This window comes from Passer domesticus, chromosome 1, assembly GCF_036417665.1.
Source record: "Passer domesticus isolate bPasDom1 chromosome 1, bPasDom1.hap1, whole genome shotgun sequence".
In the NCBI taxonomy this organism is placed as follows: Eukaryota; Metazoa; Chordata; class Aves; order Passeriformes; family Passeridae; genus Passer; species Passer domesticus.
In genome coordinates this window covers 140,262,992-140,287,524 of record NC_087474.1, presented here as the reverse complement: position 1 = coordinate 140,287,524, position 24,533 = coordinate 140,262,992, and the positions used below count along the sequence as shown (strand labels likewise).

Below are 24,533 nucleotides of genomic sequence, written 5' to 3'. Positions count from 1 at the left end.
TTAGCTATGTAAGCACAGAGAGACAAGCTTCAATGTGGTTTACCAAACCCACCCTCAGACACAAGTAGGATGATGAATTTTTCCTGTCAGCATCCTAAAGCATCACTACGCAATTTCCCACAGAAAATTAAAAACCAAGAACTCCTCCAATAAAATAAGGTTGTTAAGATCTGGTCTTCCTAATATAAAAAAAAACCCCAAAAAATTATTACATTTGGTGTAGTCTCTTTAACTTAAAAGACAGTAATAGTTTTTTAAATTTGTTTTTAGAAAGGTCTCTTTGGAAATGAAAATAAAAGTTTTAGTAGAGTTTCAGTTGAAGCTTCAAATGATAAAATATTTTTTAAAAAATACAGTGGAAGTTCAATTATGCAGGAGGTCTATGGTTTAGAAAATAGTAATTCGCAAGCAAAAATGAATTACCAGCAGAAGAGAAGAAGGAAGAAGCAGCTGAAATAAGGTGATGGGTTGCCAGGGAGGAAAAGAGTAATGAGCAGTGAAGCTAAAAACATAAGGAAGGCCTAGGGAGGAGAAAAGGAAGAGTGTTATGAAGAAAAGGGAAATAAGGTTATTACTAAGCAAGTTCCAAGTCAAGAAGAAATATGAAAAGAGTATCTGCAGATAAAATAAGCCAACAAGATTTTTTAAAAAAGTGTAATAATCACATAGGTACCAGGATAAGCAACTATTCCACCAATCCAAGTGCTTTATTATCACTATGGATACAGAAGATCACTAACAATTTTTGTGATATCAAAAAAATAGGACTTCTAAGAGATTATAAAGTGCCACAATTTCCTCTGGTCAAATAAACAGAATTTAAAGAAAGATATCATGGACTTTTTAATGAATAGTGCAAGTGCTCTAGGTCCTGCCTTAGGAAGGAAAAAACCATACTAGATTCCACTGTAAAAGTCACATGCATGTGGGTTTCTGCTCAGTGATTAATGGCTGTTCTGTTTTCAACTTTATAGTATTAAAGTACAATTAGAGAAATTCAGAAGTCCCTCTTAGCAGAAAGAATTAATGTTGAAAGTATTAATACTTGAGAATAATATTCAATTGTATTTTTTACACCTCTAAGCTTTGTAACCAACCACTGTCTCAAGCTACTTCAGTATTTCCACAACTGCAGCATACAGAAGGAGTCACACTTAACATAAATCTCCAAGTGCCACAGAAAGACTGTTAATATGTAAAGGAAACAGGATGTCAGAGAAATGGCATGGACCTTAAGTATTACTTTTTATAGTACAAAATAGAAGTTAGGAAAGAGAACAAGCAGAAGCACTATTAAAAAAAAAACAACCTTAAAATATTTAAAATATTACACTTTTGAAAAATGGGAAAGGGACACACTGCTAGGAAAAGAAAACTGAAATTATGGGAAAACAACTAAAAGAAGAGCCAATCCTCTACCTATAATGAACTAGTTGTGCAACAACTCCAAGGGTACAGAACAGAGGGAGCATGTACAACAAACAAACTTGAATTCTATTCTATTCTGACTGTTATCAGAGAACTTCTGTGTGCAGTTACCTGTTGGCACTATCATGTGCTGCTTGGATGCTGCTGTCTATCTGCAGGACTGTTTTGTAATCGATGTAGGCCTGTCGATAGCGCTCCATTGACTCGTTTGCCATTGCTCGCCGCAGAAGGGGCTTAAGGGAAAATGGCTGAAGCTCCAGAGCCCTGGGAAAACAAAAAGAAAAATGCAGGATAGGAAAGGAGTAACTGAATTAACAGAACTATTTTATGATATACACAACTATATGCAACTCTGTGATTTCAGATGGAACTTACAGTAAAATTATTAAGGAAAATGGGTCTGAGTGGTTCATATCAACACCCTAAATTACACCCAGTTTTGAAATTGTTAGTGCCTTTACTACAGCTTCCTCTACTCAAAGCTCTGTCTCCCACCTGGAAAACTGCTCTCATCACCATGATATGATTTACGGAATGGCACCTGCTTATGAGCAAAAGCTATTTTTCCTAAGTCATGCCCAGATCTACACGGATTTCAAGTACATGGTGCTTTTGCTTACATGACTTTCAGTTCTTCTTCCTTAAATGAAAGTATGCACTTAAAAAAACACACTGACTAGGACAGTAGTACTAGAACACACACCTTTCTTTGGACTTTATGTTTTTGCCTGCCTTTTGTCTGTTTATATTTTTGATTGTCTGTCTGGTCAACACCAAGCTCATCATTGTGCAATTACAACACCTTCCCAACACCATGCATTCTTCCAGCAGTATGAAGCAGTCAAAGGCTTTATTTCTCAACAACTACCTTCTTTTCAATGATTCTTGCTAAAGAGAGATAAACTTTTGAAATAGTGATATTAATATGAGTCTAGACAATTTGATTTCATGAAGTCATAAAGCCACCCAGACTGAGATATCCCAGCTGCTCAGGGCTTGGTATAGCTGGGCCTGAAAAGCCTCCACAGGAATCTGTGCCCAGCATCTCTGGGCAACCTGCTGCAATGCCAAGCAGTGTTCATGGGGAGAAGGTTTCTCATAATACAACCCTACTTAATTTTTTACTTTGAAATCAAATAACCTATTTGTAGATCATCCATTAGATTGTGTTGCCTACTGAAGATCTGACATTGCCTAATTTACATATGTTTGCAGGTTTGCAGCTCTGCTTCCCAGTCTTTAAATTATTTCTACCTCTGTATTATTCCTACCACTAAGCACTATGAGTCCTTGTGCATCCAGGAAATATGCATGACATTAAGGACACTATCATTAGATAGTAAGAAAAAAAAGCTTCTAATTGGTAAGAATACAAATACAAAACCTAAAACCTCTGTATTACTGATTCCAGCTAAAGTCTTACATACTTCAAACTTCCTGAACAGAAAAATGTGATGGGTCTTAAATGCACCATCTTGGCCAGCTGCCTGTGATCCTGCATCTATTTTAACAAAATACTGCTAATGAGTCACCTTTTTCAGAGCACTTATTCTGTCAGCTAGAATATATACAGCAAGTTAAATGTTTTGTACCTTTGCATTACAAAGGCACATGCATATTTTATTTTTAGTTTTGGAAAGCTTTTTTTAACAGTAGAGTTGTGCTGTACAAAAAACCCCACTGATTAATTAAAATTATTTCTAATTCTTTTAAGATACTTTTTTGCACCTTAAGCCTCAGCATTATAAACTCAATCTGTGGAAATATTTAAAAAAGCCCAAAACATCAAAAATACAGTATTAATTTAGTGGGACACAGTGACTGGAAGTTACTGAAGGTGTCTGATTTTCTCTAACTCCTGTATCCTTAAAAACCACAATAAGCAGACACGACTTTAGCTCAATTCCTGAACAGCTGTAATTACTGTTTATAACTATGTCAAGTATATATTAAAAACCCCCAAACCAAAACAACAAACTAACAGAGACTATACACACATACATACACACACGTGTTTAAAGCAATTTCCAATACCGTGACAAGTATCTGGCTTAACAAAGCTTTTACATATTTGTCACTATAAAATTCCACTGTAAACCTGCTTTTGTTTAAAAACTTAAATTCCACTATGCATTTCTGTGAACATATTAAGCTTAAAAACTGCCCTTACACAGTAAAACAGTAAGATAAAAGTTATTTCTTTCCTAGTTTTCATGTGATTGTTTATGTAACAAAGGTATCTGTCATTTAGACAGGAATCAGACTATTGGTACTGTTCTGAGTCAAACAGCACTAGCAATATATCAGTTAAGATGTTTAATCATCACCAGGAATGCTGTTGCTCTACATGGGAGGTTTCAATTTACCTGTTACAATCCTGAATGCAGTCACTGCAGTTCCCTTCTTTGAGGTAACATGCTGCTCTGTTTGAGTACAAGATACTTAAATCGTCTGGACTTTGTTCTCCTAAAAGAAGTTACAATTAAAATCAAATAGTAGTACTGAAATTACACTTAAGAATTAAAAATTTGCATCCTCCAAGCTGCACTGCAGTGATGCAGTTTGCTGACACTGCAGAGAGCTTTCTTTTATCATGCTGCCTAGAATATGTAACTATTCAAACATAAATGTCAACAGCTCTGCCCCTACAAAATTAAAACATTATTTCACTCATTGTCCTATATTTTCTGTCACGTGAAATGCTCTCTACTGAAATGTTGCAAGATTTACTGCATGGTAACTCCTGTCAAAAATCCAGGAGCAGACTAAATTCGTTCACTTGTAGTTCCTTCAAATCACCTAAACAGTTCCAGATTTAAAGTATAAGGCATTACACTCACCAAGACCAGCGACATATTCAATTGCTTCCGAGTATTTGAGCACAGCCGCTCCGAACTGTCCACTCTTAAATAACTCGTTTCCTTCACTTTTTAGTTTTGCTGCAGTCGGAGGAAGTGAAGTGGAGCTGCCACCACCAGCGGACTGAGACCCTTCTCCATGCGGGCTGGAGATCTCTTCAGCTTCGGCGCTTTCACTCTTCTCATCACTGCGCAAATAGCCATTGACTTCGCCTTCATGCTCTGACAAATGCTTTTCTGCCTTCTTCTCCGACGCGCCTTTCCTCACGCCGCTCTCGGCGGAGTCCTTGTGCTTGTGCGGGTCCCTGTCCTGCGCCTTGCCCCTGCCGCGGGACTTTCTGTGCGCGTTGCCCATGGCGGGCTCCCCGGCCGCCGCCCGCGCCGCCGCCGCCGCGCCGCCGCCTGCGAGGGCGTTAAAGAGCCGCGTTAGGCCGCGCCACCGGCGCCAACCACCGCCTGCCGCGGGGGGGGCGGCGAGGGACACCGAGCAAACCGCGGCACCCCAGCGCCACGGGGGCTTCTCTGCCGCGGAAAACGCCGCTAAGGACACGGGAAAATTCCTTCCTACAAGTAACCTGCAGTTGTTATTGACAAGGGATTACTACGAAGCCTCATTGCCCCTTGCTGGGCACGGGGGAACCCCTGTCCTGAGGTGTCAGAATGGTACAGGGCTCACCTTGACATTAACTCTTTAAATACCGCCTATTACCACACGGACTCTGAGCTTCCGTGACCACCTGCGTGTTAAATCTCTTAAAGATCACAAGCTATCAAACCAGTAACGTTATACAAAATTCTCCTCAAATATAACACAGAATAGGCAGGATAAAAGCTTATAAATCCTCCTCAAGAATATTTCATTTAAACATTTCAAAAACCCTTTTATGCATACTTGTGATCATTCAACTTTCACTGTTATTTATTACAAATTTACTTAGGAAAAAATCATAGAATGAGGGTGTTAGATAATAAAATCTCTATCTCCCATGTTGATCTGAATTCCTACCAGATTACCTCCGCAGCATTCAAAGACAGATTTCTGCAGAGCCTGACTCTCAGTACTACTGAGCACACAACAACTCTGCCTTTGGTACTATTTAAGATGATGCCTTCTCCTTCCCTTAACCTGATGCTCTTATCTGTCCAACAGAATTTTTTCACATATTGGAATGATACGTTTCAGTTGACTTTAACAAAACATCTGACACTGACTCAATAGGGATGAACTCCAGATGGTCCAAAATGAAAGAAATAATTTCTTTTAAACACACAGTATGTTACTGAAATCAAAACTGAACAAGATGGGAAAGCAAAAGATTTGTAGAAACAACAGATTCTCTAGTGCCTCCTACCTAGCTGAGATGCCTGTTTTGAAATACCATGCTTAATAATAAGTTCATACTCCACAGTGGGAACAATGATAGGCTAAATCTACCCACACAGACACTTCTGTAAAACTGAAATTATTTCTGTTTGAGACATCACCCAAAATCCATCCACCCACTCATCCAATTGGTGGTACCAAATACACCAAAAAGGTTTAAAGTCTATTTGCTAGGGAGAATGGTGGTAAAAGGCTTGCTAGGCAGATGAATGAAGACACCAGTATATAAAAAACTTCCTTAACATACATGCTAAAATATTTTCATTTTACATACACCAAAACAGAAAAAAAATTAAATGTCACAGACTAACAGGTGATAGGACAAGCTTTTACAAAACATAGTGAAACACTGTCAAACAGCATCCCAGCTCCTAGAGACAAAGAAAAAGCAAGGCAAGCACATAATATGTGATTGTTGTAAACGTGAATAATGTGTAATTCCTGAATACAGGAGGAAACTTCCTAAATATTAAGTGCACAGAACCAGTCCTGGATTAAACAGGAAGCAGTTAGAACATTTGGAGTCTGGAGTCCCCCTGGCAACAGGAATGCTGATAGTTACCCTGCTTAGCTGCTGGGTAATATTTCAGGTCTGAGTAAACAGCATGCAAAAAAATGTACAGCTGTACTTCTCAAATATAATTCTCATTACTTTTTCGTTTCAGTCTTTAAAAACAATGTTCCTGTACTGGTCTCTACAGAGAAATGTATTCATGAATGCAGTATTCTGAGCTAAAAAAATACCAATATTTCTGAACTTTTCTTAAGTTTAAAAAAAAAAATAAAATCAAGAGACATTATGAATTCCAAGGAGAATTTGAAGAAAGGTACTGAAAAGTCTGGAAAGAATTTTGACCAGACTAACAACAAATACACAGGAGAAAGAATTTTCATTTATGTTATTACTAAAATAACAGACTTAAAATGGAAGGACCATCATAAAACTAAAAAAAAACCCAAACCACTGAATACTCTAACAGGAACATTTGAAGTTTGGTGAATGTCTAATATTATATAATATATAATAATATAATATTTTTCATATTCTTTGATATTGTAATATATCAAGTATATACCACAAAGCTCAACAAATTTGTCTTAATTTAAAGGGGCTATTTAAAATGTATCAATTTATCTTTAAACTGTATTTATCACTTGAGGTTATAACTTCCAGAAACATGTCAAAATACCAGGTGCTTGGTCAAGCACATACATGATTTTTAGGTTTTGGAGTGCCTAAATACTAGTTTTTATGGTCTCTAGGATGCAAGCAATATTCCATTTCTATTGTACAGAAAGGGCTCTATTTACTTTTGCTGTCAGTTAAACAGAAGATAAAGAGAGACTATACTCTGTTTAGAATGTTTTTTTCAAAGTTCAGAAATCAACTCTTCAGCCCTAAAGAAAACAAAAAGTATTTTTTTCCAATCTCTAAATTGTAAGTTCAGAAGGAATGCATTAGGGTTGCCAATTGGAATGTGAAATAAATGTGACTCCATGACTGGACTGCCTGTGATTACAGGACTAGATGTTTACTCTACTCATTGCTGTTAGGTTCACAGAATATTTTTTTATTGATTAACTGAACTGAATTCATATTTGTTTCCAGCTGAACAAGAAAATACAGCCTATTCTATGAAAATGCTTTCCACTTAAATCTCAGAAATACTTATGTGTATCACAGGAACACATATACCATTGGTGTCAGTTTGCAATCTTCCCTATGTTTAAAGGCCTAACCCTTCATCAACAGAATGGAAGTCTTCCTATGGAGCTAGAAGGCACACAGTCATCTGAATGCTGACAATAGAAACACCCCCAAATGAACAGACATTTAAGGCTAGGGACATAATGCACCCCTTTCTTCCAAGGTTTTAGCTCAGGAGATTTGGTAGATACCAACTGATGTGGGAAAATGTATTTTCTCTAATCTTGTGCGCCAATAATACATTATTATATCACACATTTACAGCCCAACATTCACAATTAAGCTGAAAAACCCACAGACTGATTTAGTTTCAAGACAAAACACAGAAAACATAAAAGTCTCAGCTGTCATGCCACAATACCTTAGAGAGCCAACATAACTAAAAGAAAGGAGAAGGGTGAAATCAGCCTAGGCATTTTGTTCTGTTGCAGGCCAGAGGCCAGCCATGCAGCTGAATCTAAAAGGAAGCTGCCAATGCAACCTTCCTAGCCCCTGCTGCCTCACCTCCTCCTGCAAGCCATGGATTCTGATTATGCCAGTGGCTTCATCCCAGGAGCCTGGCAGCTAACCACACACTAATCCAGGAATGGGAGATACACTTTAACTGCTTGTAAACTACATCCAGCAGAAGAATTACATGTTGTTTACCTCTAATACAAACTTCTAGAGCACAGAGATGAGCTCTTATAATTAAAAAAAAAAAAAACAAACAAAAAAACCACCAAACAAACAAAAAAAGAATTATAGTTTCCAAACAAACAACAACAAAAATTATAGATGTTAACAAATTATACTTGATCATTTTTACACCCTTTGATGCAACAAGCACGGGAAGAAAAATGCAGAAGAAAAATGTGCTGCTGGGAAAGCTGTGTGAGAGAAAGATCTCAGGAACACAAAAAGTTCTCTCACCAGAAGAAATTTTTAACAGGGTCCACATCAAAGGACTGGTGTAAAATTTCACAGGGCACAGGGAAGCAGGTGATTTGTAGCAACACTTTCCATTTGTCTCTGTTATGCCCATTCTAGAAAGAATTTCAAAGATGTGTAATAAAACTGGGTTCTAGATTTCACTCTTAGATCTATTTTAAGTAGTCAATGTACGTTTAGTCTTAGAACAGGCAAAATTCTTTGCAAGAATATATAGATGAATTGTGTGAATAAACATCACTAACTCAAAGACAACTATTTTTTCCTTAGGTTGAAATAAAATAGGAAATGATGAGACATTACTTTTATCTCCACCACGTCTTTCATGTTCTTCTGTATTTTCCCCTCTTCCTTCACCAATTTCTGAATCCTCTATCTCTTGAATAAGTATTTTTCTTCCTTTGCTTTGTGGCTCAGACACAGGCTTTAAACCTTTCAGTTTCTCTTCAATCTCTAGCAGATTTTTCTAAAATAGAGAAAAAATCAGCAATAGCAGAAGTTTTTTAGTATGTATATAAATTAGAGTTTACATACAGCAAGTACATTCTGTTAAATAATCCATGTGAAATCCTGAAGAATTATCAAGATAAATGTTGGCAATGTAAAAACATTGTAAATAAATGTGAATTTTCCAAGAGTCTGCATCAAACCAAAATTAATAGTCAATTTCTGTCTCTCTCACAAGAAACAGACACAAGATATCTGCACATTTTTATGTGAAGATATCACATAAATAAATAAATACTTTTATTGAATGCACTGCTTATCAAAAAGAAAAAACTAAATTCAAAGGAAAAAAAGTAGATTTATGATTGTGAGATCTGGCATGGTCTACTAAGAAGAGATGTGGAAAAGAGGTTCTCTAGAGAAGCTCAAAAAAAGCCTATAATCAGAATCAAAAAATATGCTACAGAGAATTTGATGTCAGATGGACAACTGATGGAGAAATACAACTGAGAAAACAAGAACCAAGAGACAACAATCTCTTAACAGTGTAGCAGAAGGACACTGCTGAACAATAATAAGGTTTGCTCCCCTTCTAAGAACTGCAATTAGATGATCAAACAGCTTCTCATTCCATAATATTTTTCCATTACTCAAAAAATACCCTTTAACTGCACTTGGAATCATCAAGGTTGGAAGAGACCTTTAAGATCAAGGCCAACTGTTAACCCAGCACTATCACTGCAACCCATAAAACATTAAATCACTTTACAGTGTCAGAGCAGAGTAAGACACACCCAGCATTATGTGGTGTTCTGAATGTAATTCAGTGCTGTGCAAGAAAAGTGCCATCTCAGTACTTCCTGTCTCAAGAAAAAGATAAGAACAGGATCAAGCCAAGATTCACATGGACAAACTACCTTGAAGAATTCCAGTTACTGACAATCAATTCATTTTTGTATTAGTGATTCTGGATATAAACATGCATTCTGCATAAGTTCCATACATTCATATTTAGCTCAAGAGAGTTTTGAGGATTCTCCAAGCAGTGAGAAACTTGAAAAAATGCCCTGCCAAGCACTTGTCATTTCTAGATGTGCCAGCCAAGCCATAATAGCTGGCATGAATAAGGACAAAGTACAGATATCTGCTTTCAGCTACAAAAGCATTGCTCAGCAAACCAAGTAATGGAAGAGTGTAATCAATATGAGTGACTATCTCTGTCTGGTATTATAAGAAGTCTCAGCACAGCCTATTTGATACATCTTCACATAGACTGTTGTACAATTTGTCATCACAGACTCACATAGAGTGTTGTACAATTTGTCATCACAGACTCACAAGCTATTTAGATATGCAGTCTTGTAAACAGAAAAGAAAAATACCAAAATCTCTTTCAGAACTCAGATCTAGAGACATGTAATTCTTTAACTGATGTGAAACTCAGGAACTATTCTGGACAGGAACTTAGCTTCAGGAGAACCCTAAAAAGGATAAATGCTGTATGTGGTGAATTTGACATAAGAGGCTTGTACCACTTTCTCTGGTTCAAGCAATAGTAATAAATAACTCCATGGAAAGAAGCAGCAATGAACAAGCTCCTAGCAGCTTATGATATGCCACCAACCAGACCTGGACAGAAGTCAGAAGTTGGGACAATTGCACAGCATCCAGAAGTCATATAGGAGTCCCAAAAACATTGGGAGGATAGTAGTATGATGGACTCATAATTAACATACAACAAACAGTTTACTATCAAAACTGCCCAGTACTGAAAATTCTCAGGACACATACAATCCAAATGCAAGGACTGTTCTGACCTGCAAAACATCCCTAAGATACCAATGAAAGGACACAAACCAATCCTCTCCTAAACAGCCAAAGTAATAGTAGATCAAGGACCACATCCTGACTTTGATTTTCAAAGAAAGAATCTGGCTTTCTTTGATCCAAAATTGGTTATGAAGGGTCCAGATTTATCAGAAGGTATGAAAGGTTTTTCATTCTACCCTGGAGATGAGAAATGAGGATTTATAACACCACACTGAAGCAAGCACAGAATCCAGCTATTCTCCTTTTGGGTTAACTTTACTGCTATAACAACAAAAGCTTGGCATCTCTATTAAATTTTTCTTCTCATTATGTATTCAAACTTCAATGCACCTATCTCAATGGATCATTTTAAGAGAAATTTCCAAATAGCTTTGATCAGCAAGACACTAATACTGCAAGCATGTTCAGCAGAAAATGTTTTGGGCACCTAAATTACACTAATAGAGAAGGCTTTTCCTCACAATCAAGTCATAAACAGATCTGGCCACATTCAAGTATCTAATTTACACCACGTGGTCTCGGGAAGCTGATCAATGGCACAGCAGATTGAGTGTGTCCTCAAAACTCATAGTTACATCAAACAACATGAACTGTACTCATTTTATGCTACAGCTGTGTACAACCTCTTTCTAGCCATATTCAACTCACTGATCTTTACCTTAGCCCTAGAGTTTTCTGGTTCAACAGACAACACTTCATTCAGATCCTCTATAGCTGACTGATAATTCTGCAGATGATTGTGCACAGTGGCACGACGCATCAAAGCTACAAAAGAACAAAGTGTATTATTTATGTATTTAAAGTGAATAAAATACACTATTTTTTCTAGACATGCTAAGTGCGGTTATGCAGTTTTTAAAATTCTGTAATTAATTCTATATTAGTAACAACTGTTTTCTTGATGATTATTAATGATGCAATTTCACATGAGGTCTTTTGAAGAGCAGTCATGAATTGTGAAGCACCTTTTCATAAATTTCAAACTTTCCACCTCCACCCATGCAAATACAGTTAGCTACATTCAAGTCCTTGACTTCAGAAAGGAATAAACCAACAACTTTGATAGTTTTCATGTCACTTTTAAATTAATTTATAATTCAATGTGGGTATTATGGAAACTGCATGAATACAAGTGGGCTTATAGTTATCATATGGAAAACATGCTGCCATATAAGAATTCCCTTTACCCATCAATAGGATGAACTGCATAAAACTTCACTAATCCCCAAAGAACCATTAAAACAGCTTTGGGGAGTTATGCTGTTCCCTTATTTGTATTTAGACCTGACCTAAAGCTCAGTTAAGTCAACTAACAAATGTACCATTTTATTTGCTAGAGGTAAAATAAAAGATTGAAATCTTATTTTCTACTTTACCTTTTATGTTGCCAGGTTCCATATCTAGTACCTTCTCACAATCCTGCAAAGCATTGTCCCAGTCCTGAAGTTTGATTTCTGCTTGAGCTTTGTTATTATATACAGCTGCAGTCGGTATTACTGATAAACTCCTAAAAGAAAGGGAATATTGATCATGTTAGAGTCAGAGTTAGAAAACCTGAATCTAGAAACACTTCACTACTGAAAGCTGAAAACAGTATTATGGCAATATTAATACTGCTATTCTAGCCACAGTAGTGGTTAGAGACTCCCTCCTGTGAGACCACAGGCAATCATCCACCAACTAGATTTTTTAAGAGGCTTCTTGCTTGCCAGGACTTAGACCTGAGATGTTGCAGAGGAGATGCTGTGGCTTGTCTCTCACTTAGATTACTACCTCCTCCTGCCATCCATGTAGACTCCAAAAAACCTGCCAGATGGAACCTTTGAGAGATGAAGAGTAACTACACAGCTCTGGGGATTATGATGAAAAGCATGGTGGTGGGGGAGAACACATGGGATTCTCCTTGGTCTTGCTTGTAAGATGGAAAGACTCAGGTAGCAGTGGATGAATTGCCAGGTCCACGTCTGGCTGCAGGGCTGGTATTGTAGGTAGGGTTTTAGTTTCTGTAACAACAGGATCATCTCTGAGGAACAAGGACAGTTAGGATCCACATAACAAAATGGTGTAAGGGAATTTTGCCAACAACCTTGTTAATGTTGCAAGGAAGATGCTAAACTGTGCTCACTGGAAAGAATAGCAATTGAAGCCCCAGGGGGACAGCACACTGCAATAGGCACAATTTCCTTGTAAAAAAAACCCATGGTTGAAGAACAATCTCAAATCCTTGTCCACAAATGTACAACAGGTGGAAAACAAAAAAAGGAATAAAAGCTGTATGCAGCTATGATCTCAGTGGGATAATCTGTGCATGCTCTTTAGAAAGGGTAGCAGGGTGAGGAAGAAGAGGAGATGCATTCTAGTCTAAGCAGTGAGTCAATGTGCAAAGGTTTGTCTTCATACAAGAGGAACAGGCAAGAGACTGACAAGCCAGTCAAGAAAGCCAATGGGTAAGAAGAAGAGGTCAGAATCTACATTTCCATTCTCACCACAGATGACCCCTTCAGGTTATTTCCAATTCACTCCAAAACATTTTACTTAAATAGTTATAACTCGAAGAAAATAGATTCCACATAGGATTAGAAAAGTGACCAGCTGGAACAGCATGGTGTCACTATCATACATTTCAGAAGGCATAAAATGCCCATGGGGGTCAAAAATGGAAAAACTCTCCATTAGAAGGGATTGTGCCTATCCTTAGTTATTAGTACCTTATTTATGTACCAAAAGAGACAGTTTTACTTATTTTTATATTCTGTATTTGTATTTTATTTATTGTATATGAAATACAGCTATAGACTTTTTTATGTTGGTGTAAAAAACCCAAACAAAACAGGAAAGACCTTTAGGCTGCAATTAAAGAACAACAAAAAAACCCAAACCCATCAGACATCAAATGCCTCAGTTAAGCAGCTTGTGCTCTATGAATATCATTACAAGTGTGCACACACACACACACACATATACACATATCTATCTAGATCAGCAATCTCCTGATAAATTTTCATAAGCTTTTCTACAAAACCCTGCCTCCTTCAGTATGAATGATACTTCCTAAACATAAATCTGTTAATTATTTATTTTATTGCTGTTCCACACTATTTCTATTCATTATTTTCTCCATACTTTTCTGCACTGACCACAAATGTATTAACATTCTCCTATTTTTTTAAGGTTATCCCACTATAATATCATAGCTCATTAATTATCTTCACGTTTCATCTCACAGTAGTGTCATATCATTACTGGTAATTAATACCCCAAGATTCCCATGTACTCTAAATTTCTAAACAACTTAGACACTTCTGATTTCTGGGTTTTTTTAAAGTCCTTATCATTTCAAAGCAAAGAGTTAAATTACACTTGTAATTATTTATTTTCTCAGCACTCTGATTATCCTTTTATTTTTGTAAACATGCCCTTGAATCTCAATGGTTTAAAAAAAAACTGAGGAAGTTTGTGACACCTGCAGATTGCATTCCATCACTTTCTAGCCCCTTCTCTTTTGATAAATCAAAATTAATATGAGGATGGACCAGTGCTTTAAATATTCTTCTATCAAATCTTTCTGCCTTTTTGAAAATAGTCTAACTGTCACTAAGACAATTAGAAGCACTAATTGCTTCAATAAGAAGTTGCTTCAATTACATTGGTCTAAAACCAACATTCCCAAGTAGGAGTTGTTAAAATAAAAGAACACAATCGTATTTACTCACCGAGTGTAGTATGTCACTGCTTCCACATAATCGCCAGTGGCAAAGGCTTCATTGCCCTTTTCTTTTTCTCGAGTAGCAATAAAAATTTTCTCTCTCTTTGTCATTCCTAGCAAAAAATATTTCTACATAACAACAACTAGCAACTTGCACAGATGTAACCAAAACAGTGAGATAAAAGACTCTGAATCTCATAGTCTGCATTTTTTATAAGTACAGGGCTTGCTAAAAAACAAATTTGTATTTTATTTTCTGTAATAAAACACTAAATTCTTCTGATAGGCATACAATTCAGCATGCAGAAAAAAAGTTGTCTAACCTCTACCATTCATTTATAATACCAGCTGTATGCTCTACTTCTTTACCTTGTGCTCCCAACTAAACATAAACATTCTTACTGTTTATTAAGCAAGACTAAATTTTTTTCAAACATGGCTTCAAGCTCACTTGATGATCTAACAACTTTTAGCATCTCTAGGTGCTGAAAACTAAAGGCACTCTAACTCTATGATATACTTCTTTAGTTAGTATTCATACTCTACAATACAGTATTACAACTAAAGAAAAATTATGTTTCTAAGACATTACCAGTTGTGTCAATTTTCTTTTCAATTATGGGAAGACTTGGCTTACTGAAGAATCTTGCTTTTGAGTTACTTTCTTCACAGTCTTCATCAATTTTAGAACATTCCTTTTCCACATCAAACCTTTAATTAATAAAATGACCAATTCAATAATGCTGCATAGTAAGACTCCTCAGCTGACAGAAAGGCATATTGTATTTTCATTATAGACCAAAGGAAAAGAGATACAGGCTGTGTTCAGTTATTGGTGACCAAGAAAAATCATTGCCTCACCTCCTCACCATATTCCCCAAAAAAGACAGGTAAAATTTAAGAAACAGTATCATCAGGCTCCACCAGCCCTATCAAACATCCCCATTAACCTTTGCCAAAATAACTAAGAAACCACTTCAAAGCAATTTATATTGTAAACTTGAGACATGAGATTTCAAAGCAGCTCTAAAGCAGCTTTTGAAAACAGTGTTTAGGAACATATATCAAAGAAATACTGCTGCTGTAATACTGTAAATAAATATAGTAATAATCTAAAATTTTACTAAATATAGTAAAATATAGTAACTGTACAGAAACATTGTTCTTACTGCTTTTCTGTGTAGGGTGTAATGGCAAATAGCCTTTTCACAATAATCTGGACAATATGAATGTTTCTTTCTGAAATCAAGATACTATTTTGAAAATTTCTCCAACTCAAAACCTTTTCATGTAACACTAATTGTTCTATATTTTGAATCTGATCTTTTGATAACTTACTTTTACCTATTTATTATAAATTAACCACATTTCAAATAAATGTTTTTAAAATAAGAAGCAGAACACTTTGTTTAGAAATTGCCTAAACAATTATTTGAAAGCTTTGAAATTTTCCTCAAAGCATTTTAAAACCATGACATGCTTTAAATTGGAAAACATCTTTCAGACAGCTCTGTTTCAGTGTACCCATAATCCAAAATAAATATACTCTATGGGAAAATTCACAATCTGTACTATTATCAGCATGCTAAATCACTTACAGATTGTGTACATAAATATGTAAACAAAATCTGTACAATTACTTTGGAAAGATACAGTACCAAGAGTAAAGAATAAATGAATAAAAGAAAAATTCTGCAACAACTAATAAATGAACAATTTATTAATTGTTGCAGAAATTGTTTTTATATCCTAATTTCTTTGTCCCCATTTGAGCAGAAAGACACCAATTTCTGAAAGATACGTGCATAAAAATAACTGATATGTGAAACTTATGCAGAACAGGGTTTTTGTAAGGCCTTTGGGGTAGTTTCATTACCCAAACCCCACAATATCCCAATCTAGTGCACTGGAAATTTGTGTCTCCTCACTCTGATTCTAGAGCATTATATTCCAGATTTCAGGAACTGCAAAAAAGCTTCTACTACATACAACACAAGAATGTGCTTTTTGCTTTCCATGTTCAACAATTTGGGCATGAACCTGTCACATAACTTGGGAGGCTGATGTGCCACCATTACCTGATGCAGAATGTCTTTGCATCAGAGCTCCATCCATTCTAAAATAGTTACTGTCTAAACCTCTATTACGTGTAATTGCATCTGAGTAAACTGATGCACCTGCCTGAAGCTCATTCTTTGAGGTTAGTGAGGTTCAGTGTAGGAGTAAGTATTCATCAGTGTTGTTTTCAGTGTAGAACTATGGCTTTAGATACAGAAAAGTCCCTGTTTCTAAGTCCACGTTAACTAACCCTAGAACTGTTTTCAAAAATCTCATAAATTAAGTAATCAATTTTTATTTATTTTTCTGCTGGTTTACTGTATTTCACACAGCTTGTACAAAAGTGTAGACTAACTTGTTCTCAGCTGTTAGCAACACAATGTGTCATTTGCCTTTTAACAGAACATTTATTAAGAAAAGCCAAAGTTTCATCAGTGTTACAGTTCCCTAAAATGCTGACCTTGATACTATGTTTCTGCAAAATACACTGTGTTCCCTAGTTAAACAAATAAGTTACGATTTATTAAAAACTGAAATATAAGGGATTAAACATACTTGTCCCATTCACTGTAATCCCGTGGTATGTTTTTCTTGCTTCTTGGTTTGTTTTGCAATTTTTTGTTCTAAAAGAGAAACAAACAGCCATCTTGTAAGACAATTTATTGCAGTGCAATTCACAGTGGTTTTTTTGGTTTTGTTTCTGCAGTACCTATTTTCCTAGTAACCAACACTACTCATGACTAAGTTCAGTCTTGAAAATGTGGTGTAAAGAAAATCTTGACGCATTTCACATATCATTGCAATCTGAGGGGCTCCTGAGTTCCACACTTTTTTGCCACTGTCCTGTCACATCAGTGAGGCACTGAGTGAAACTTTCTAATTAGTATCTTGTGATGCCATCTCCCCAACCATCCTTTCAACACAGCAAGGGAGAACTCGGTCTTTGGAAGACCCAGCCTTGTGATGAGGTGTTTGACACTCAGAGTGAATCAGTAACCTGGTTTTAGGCTTCCCTTTCCCAAGAGAATTCAAGGCACAGATTTTGGTAGTCCCTGGAACACTCACAACAAATTTGCAAATAAATGACTTCAAAGTAGTGTCTGGACTTTTTTTCACCATTTATCAATTCACTAAAGCCAATTCCAAGATTATTTACATTCATTTTAGATTTTAGACAAGCTCCATCATTGAAGCTTGCCTTACCTTAAATTTATCTTGAGGACCTACCTGCAGCAATCAGTTCTGACAATCAGATTTGACTGCCTTGTATCTCAGCCCATCTCCTACACTAATGGACTCTTTTTCTCTAGCTGTCACCTTTGGCATCTCTTCTACCTCTGTCATAAGACTATACTTCTTCTATGCCCCTCCCTGATTGCTGACTTCAAAATACTTAATAGCAAGGTGTGGTTCCAAACAGGTATTTCACAGTGGAACAGCCAGTTCAAAAATTCCAATCTACCCTATCCTGGCCATTCAGTCCTCCTCTTACCTTGCAATCCAGCATTCACTCAGTTAGGCCAGTGTAATTCTTTGTAGAATTGCGTATTTACAATTTTCTGTTTAAACAAACAATCTGATAGAGATCACAGTATAATCTCCAAATATCTGTACCAGTCCAATTCAGCATGATAAACTAGACCAAAGAAATGACCAGAAGCTTCCTAAGCTCACTTTACCAGTGGTGACACTGTAACGAGGACATGCTTCTGCAGCTGGATGTAAACACCTCAATTTACATAATGCAAATGTGACCCTTCCTGTAAACACTTCTGACTATCTATAATGTTAGGTTACACAAACTTTTGTAGTATATAACTCCAGAATTACTCTTAATGTTATGTCTCTCAGGAAGCAAGATAAAATGACAAATATGTTCAGTAATCAACACATGTTTAGAGGAGGGAACTCTTAAATATGCCTTCCTGAAACATGAGTTATCCTTATATATCCATCCTGGTGCATACTAGTAATTTAATGAATATCAAGCATTTTTTTTCAACCAAAGTCCTTAATTTAAATGAGAAAAAATACTGCAGCTCTCAGAAGAGACTCTCATAATGTACTTACACTAATGCAACTCCAGCTTAGAGAGAGAACTACAACATGTACATTTAAGGAATGAGGAAGAAACATTGACTCAAAAAACCACAATTAAAAAAATTCTATCTTTGAAATAATTGTAATCAAGTTGTGGTTCCAACAGAATCAGGAATTTCCCAATCAGTAATATTTCAGAGGATCTCATTCCAAGAGGCTTTGATAAAAAATGTACACTTGCATGCCATGGAACTCAAAAAAAGAAATCTCTGTGCTTGTCATGTTTTCTGCCATAATTCATAATGCATGAATCCCACTGGGTCTGAAGCTCACTGAACATTTTCTGGACCAAAGATGAACACACAAATTGGCTTTAGTACAGGTGACACAACTTGGGCCTGTGGGCCCTGTGTGCTGTCCTAAAACATTACTATTCTGTGGTAGCTAACCAGTGTTAGTTTTTAACTCAGAATATCCAAAACAACACAAAGGCTATTAGATCCTACCATGGTGGATTTTTATAACATAAAACTTGTATGCATTTGGATGCCCTGGGCTGTGGCATGAGGAGGTATATTAGGATACAAATCTTTCTGGAAGAGTGTTAGAAAGCCGTGTTTGGCAAAGAAGTCTAAGCTGAAATCCCATCAATACAGTCTTTTGAATATTAATATCTTTAAACATATGCTTTACTTCTCTCCTGGATAAAATGAGGCAGCAAAAATAATAATTATGCAGTGTGGACAGTTAAGACAGTTCTGGGCAGCATGATAGGAAAACAAAAAATAAAGAAAAAAAAAGAAAAGCTGATTATGTACATTATTCAATTTTTTTTGAGATTTCATGTTGCAGGTATAAATTTAGTGTATGCTATACAAACAGCTTCTTTTTATTCAGTAGGGATCTAGTAGTGATATAACTGTACTGCTGCATAAAATGTTTCAGGCTTTCCTTCTCTCTTCCAGGACAGGTTACAATTCCTTCAGAGGCAGCCTGCTTAGACAAAAGGAATAGAAATCACATACCACACATAAAGCATAAAGGTATATCTAGGTTTCCTGGGTGATAATGCTAACACCAAAACCTAGTAGGGAGAACAAAAGCTGAAGAACAAAAGAAAAGAATTTGATCTGAAGACTGCTGTATGGTTTAAAGGAAGAGGGGGAAAAAAAGGGTGAATATTTTGTCTTTGAATGGAGAACACATCCTCTTTAGTAACATGGTGTATCCTAGATTTCAAGACAGTTTCCATCATTTTATGCTGGCATTCTAAACTGGATTTACTGAGTTCACATGGTATTAAACCATTTTCTGTTCTAGCCTTTATACAGGATATGAATCAAGCATAAAGCTATAGTGGCACAATCCATCTCAGCAAAACAGGACAGTCAAGAGGAACATACATTGCAAAATATGAAAGAGCACACATTAATTAAAAAAAAAAAAACAAAACAAAAAAAAAAAAGAAAAAAAAAACCCACAAAAAAACCAAACATAAGCACACCTCAGTTTCAACACCAACCACTTACAAAACATTCACTGGAATCCCCAGCCTTTTGTATACCACATAACAGAGACTGCCTAGCTATCCCAAATGTCTTGGTCCAACATCTATGTACCAGCTGACAATAAGAAGTAGTTTCTGACAACATAAGAACACAAATCAGGCATTTACTAACACATAATTATTCAAGAAAAATAGGAATTAGTAAGAAAGATCACACAACCTGTAAGGATCTCTTCATAATGTTTCTGACTCACAAATCTCCAAAAAGAACAATGCTTAATGAATTTCCTATTGCAGTGTCCCAGAATTTCAAAGAAAATTTTGAGAATCAAACTGAACTGACTTGTGACAATACCTGACAATTCAGAAAAATCCCATCCATACCTACTTGTCTGCCAATCCCTTCAGTAGCACTGTATTTAGTATTAGCAAGAAAAGCTGGCCAGAAAGAAAAACTGATATCAGGCGGATAAATAAATGAAAAAAGAAAAAAACACCAAAATGTAAGGAAATTAATACCTGGGGAAAGAATATATTAATTTTTTCTGTAGTCATGAAGATTTAAGTCTGCTTAAGGGCTAAATTAGGAAGTATGCTGTACAACTGCTGTGGGAATACCAACACAATCAAAGGCTACATATACACCAGCACTGCCCAGTACAGGAGTGGCTATAGAGTAACAGAGGCTCTAACAGCCACCCTGAGTTCCAGGGTGTTTGTTTTGGACTGGCTTCTGACTGGCCCCATGGAACAAAAGCCTGCTGGCAGCTGGAGAAAATCTCCTGGCATAATTTCATCCAGAAGAAGCCTAGTTCACATGCTTAAGCAGTACTTGGAAATACAAATCAAAGAACATAAAAGGCTGTTTAAGGAGATCTGCTTTGGCAGTGAATTCTTGATCAGAATTAAAATATTATTGCAATACACATGCTAATGCTATAAAAGCATTTTTGTTTTAGCATTGGTCTCTTGCAAGGGAGCTTAAAGGTTTCTATTTTCTGGTTAACAAAATAAATCTAGTAAGAAAGCACAATGATTAAAAGTTCATACATATAAAATCTCCCAGTTTTAGAAAAACGTATCATTAACACAAAAAACTGGAGATACCTGATTAGTGGGAAGGCAGCTGCTGGAGCAACGAATGGGAGGCAAGTTATCTTGTCTTTCATTTGGTGTGTCTGTTCTCAGGAGCTGTGATTTCTTATCATCTTCATTCATTTCTGTCAGCCAGCTCTGAAAATAAATAATATATTTTTACCTTAAGGCACTAGAGCAATTATCCTTAAAAAGCACTGCTCTTAATGGGGAAAAGCAATTAAGACAAAGAGCAATAGTGGTTTTTTGAATAAAAAGTGATCTCAAAAAAAATCTGTAGAGTTAAAATGGGCAGTTAATGTTCAGTGACATTAAGCAAGAAAATAAATTTTAAAACATAATCCTTTGATCATTTCCTCTTTTAATCAAATAATTACATTCTACTTAGGCACAAGAAGAAGATTGATAGATCACAGTGATTGTGTTATGGACCACTATAAATTAGATCCTGTACCATCAGTTCACTATTAATTGCTTGCCATTCTTCAGCTGTGAAATCAGAAGCTGTGGCTGCAGGCTTGTCTTTTCTCAGAGCTCTGCTCCTTGGATCCAAATGCTCAATTCGTTTCTCACAAGCCAACGTAAGCTCAGGGTAACACCCCTCCTCACCAGACCTTTAAAATGCAAAGACAGGAATGTTAACAAAAAACAACTGCACCACATCCTCCATGTGTAGTCCATACAGTGACTGCAGAGGACTATTTTCCTGTTACAACCCAATTTTACAAACACCTAATAACATTTTTAGTAGAAAATTCCAGTTAACCTTCAACCATTTCCCAATGCCCACATACACAGTTCAAAATATCACCACAGTGCTCATAAAAAAGAAACTTGTGTCATTTAAAGTAAAAGTTAAGCAGGTGTGGCACCTGAAATTGCAAGTCACGCAACATGGATCATGAAAGAACTAAAATAGAGTGGCAGCATTTAAAAAAAAAACTAGCATTGAGCTACTCGAACTTTTGGGTGGTTAAAAAAGGACTTGGATTTCTAGTGTTATCATTGGGATACTTTTAGCAGGACTACTTTAACTTTGTACTTTAATTTTAAATTAGAAAGTCACAGGCAGGTTCAGACAAATAGAAAAGGGTTCCCTCAAATTTTACAGAACAGGAATATAATTATTAATGAAGGCAAAAAAATAAATTTACCTTAATACTCTGAGAATCTTTTCCAGGTGCTTAACATCTGTGCATTTTTCAATAAATTTGTAGTCCAGATGACTAATAGGTATTTGATATGTTTTAGTGGTTCCTTCACCCAGGAAATATGGTACTGACTCATCACCCATAACTAAATATTAAAAGAAAAAAAAAAAGTGATTCTGTAAGCTTCTAGTTACATTTTGAAGTAATGCAAATTTAAGGAATAAAATTGCTCACACTCCACTCTCTCATGCAAGCAGACCTATAAAAGCAAAAATACCAGATTTGAAGGCCTGATCACATGAACTGTCCCTGACAAGAGGCTTACTGACAGAAGTGTGAGAAATGCTTTGTAAGAGTATGCAACTCTACTGCAAGTCAGAACAATTCAGAAAGACCTCTTAAAGAAAAATTACCAATTTTTGCCTAGCACATTCTCTGTTTTATTTAACACATACCTGTTTTAACCAAGTGGGGTAATCACAAAGGAGAAGATTGTGAAGGACACTCCTTTTTCAGAGGGAAGACATTAACCAATGTAGCATATCTAAAGGAACGAAAATCTTTGTCTTCTCTGTAGACAAAATAAATTCAATTTTCTTTCCTCACTAACTGCATTTTTTGGGTCTCCAATTATATTACAGGATTAATCTGAATCTTTTCCAGGCATTTCTGTCTCCCTGTACCTTTGATCTGTTCATCTGCATCTTCTTCTGTGTTGCCCACAAGCTCTACAGAGATGAAATTCTTCCCCCCCCCTTTTATATACTGCACAAAGCAATCAGTTAATTTTTATGAAATACAATAAGGGCAACTAGCTAGTATGCGAAAATAACCATGTGTAGTTATAAACCAAATTAAAATAATTGTGTTCTAATGTCTTGCATAATTACACACATTAATTTGTAGTTACACAAAAATGTTTACAATACAATTTAAGTATCACTTAAATAATAAGTGGTCATAATTAGGTGTTGCATAGAGATTCTGCCCAAAGACTTTACGGTTTCAGTACTGGAAAAGGAAGAAGAGGCATGGAAAGAGGGATAAATGCAGGAAATAATTAAAGAAGAACAGAAGCATTAAAAGCTCATCACCACCGGCGGTTTTTCCCGTTTATTCCCGAGGCCGGGAGGGAGCTGCCCAGCGTAGCTCTCGGGCACCGCGGTGAGCAGGACTGCTGGCGGCACAGCTGCGGCACGGCCCGGCTCCAGCGCAGCTTCCCCAGCCATGCCCGGCCCGGACCAGGGCTGCAGCTCCGGCCCGGCCCCGGGCTCCCCTCACGCTCCGCGGCCGCGGGGCCGCCCGTGCCCGGCAACTGTTGCTATGTACAGCATGGCGCCGGGACGCGCCCCGCCGCCCCAGGCATGCCCTGCCGAGGCTCCCGCAGAGCCCCGCCGGGCTCCGGCGGCGACACTGCCGTCGCCTGTCGTTCTTCGGCACCCACCTGCCCGGTGCCGCGCTGTCGCCGGGACACGGTCGCGGCCCTGCCCGCCCCGCAGCCGGGGGCCGCCGGTCCCCGCTCAGGCGGCGCAGGCGCGGCGGGGCTCAGGGCGGGGAGCGGCGCTGAGGGGAGCGCGGGCCGAGGGCGGGCAGAGGTACAGAGCCCTGGCGAGCATCACCCTTGGGTTTCAGCGTAGTGTTTCGCTCAGCGGGAGCAAGCGCTCCCTCTCCCGACGCTGGTGTCCCCAGGCGCCCGCAGCAGTGTTGCCCGTCAGCTCTGCACGGCCCCGGCGCTGCTCTCCAAAGCAGGCCCGTGCTCCTTCCCGAGGGCGCCGGGGGCTCTTCGCCGCCTTTGTCCCGCAGCCAGAGGGGCCGAGGAAAAAAAAATCTAGTCTTTATAACATAGATCAGGTACATAAGAAAATCTTAACAGCTCCAAAACAGCATCTCAGAATGCTCTTTTTATCCCCTATAACAAATCACTGCATTTCATTTACAAGCCAGCACAGTCATGCAGACCTTAAAAAAGATATTACAGTGATGAGTTAAGCAAGTTATCTCAGCACTGTTAGCACCATCAGGCACACACAAACCAGCGGTATGCTGTAGTAGCCTTCAGTGGTATTATGTAACACACATTACAAACAGCCAGATGCAAAAAGTTTTGGCTCATCATCACAAACCACCACTTATTACAGACCCCTGAAAAGTCATCTGAAAAGCAAAACAAGATCCCACTTCTTGGGGGTGCTACCCAAATAATCTTTGTAACACAGGACGAATTATTTTATTGAATACAAACAAGTCCAACAGCACTTAAGAAATTTCTGTTTCCACACTGCTTCTTAATGTTAAACTGGCCTCCCTCTCCCCCTCTTCTTTCAGGAGAAATGATTTTTTCACACTTTCAGGCATCAATACTTTTGACAAGTCCACAACTGGGTGCCAGAA

The 24,533-nt window shown here is 37.4% G+C and overlaps 1 protein-coding gene across 4 annotated transcripts in view; it reads right to left on the bottom strand.

Moving 5' to 3' along the window:
• The window catches only part of SPAG1 (sperm associated antigen 1), a 37,135-nt gene extending 13,422 nt beyond the window's left edge, over nucleotides 1-23,713 (bottom strand). Inside the window, exons 1-14 of one of the 4 annotated variants that reach the window (XM_064392954.1) lie at nucleotides 23,237-23,306; nucleotides 22,598-22,686; nucleotides 22,146-22,287; nucleotides 21,446-21,605; nucleotides 21,004-21,129; nucleotides 16,905-16,972; nucleotides 14,884-15,002; nucleotides 14,299-14,404; nucleotides 11,962-12,092; nucleotides 11,244-11,350; nucleotides 8,612-8,774; nucleotides 4,269-4,688; nucleotides 3,795-3,894; nucleotides 1,540-1,692 (exon numbers count right to left, since the gene is read on the bottom strand). In XM_064392954.1, coding sequence (XP_064249024.1) covers nucleotides 1,540-1,692; nucleotides 3,795-3,894; nucleotides 4,269-4,688; nucleotides 8,612-8,774; nucleotides 11,244-11,350; nucleotides 11,962-12,092; nucleotides 14,299-14,404; nucleotides 14,884-15,002; nucleotides 16,905-16,972; nucleotides 21,004-21,129; nucleotides 21,446-21,605; nucleotides 22,146-22,285 — 1,793 coding nt within the window. In that variant the 5' untranslated portion in view covers nucleotides 22,286-22,287; nucleotides 22,598-22,686; nucleotides 23,237-23,306. Of the gene's footprint in view, nucleotides 1-1,539; nucleotides 1,693-3,794; nucleotides 3,895-4,268; nucleotides 4,689-8,611; nucleotides 8,775-11,243; nucleotides 11,351-11,961; nucleotides 12,093-14,298; nucleotides 14,405-14,883; nucleotides 15,003-16,904; nucleotides 16,973-21,003; nucleotides 21,130-21,445; nucleotides 21,606-22,145; nucleotides 22,288-22,597; nucleotides 22,687-23,236; nucleotides 23,352-23,586 lie in introns of those variants that run through there. The other 3 variants (XM_064392965.1, XM_064392975.1, XM_064392981.1) reach the window with 3 other exon arrangements.
• Nucleotides 23,714-24,533: the final 820 nt, after the last annotated feature.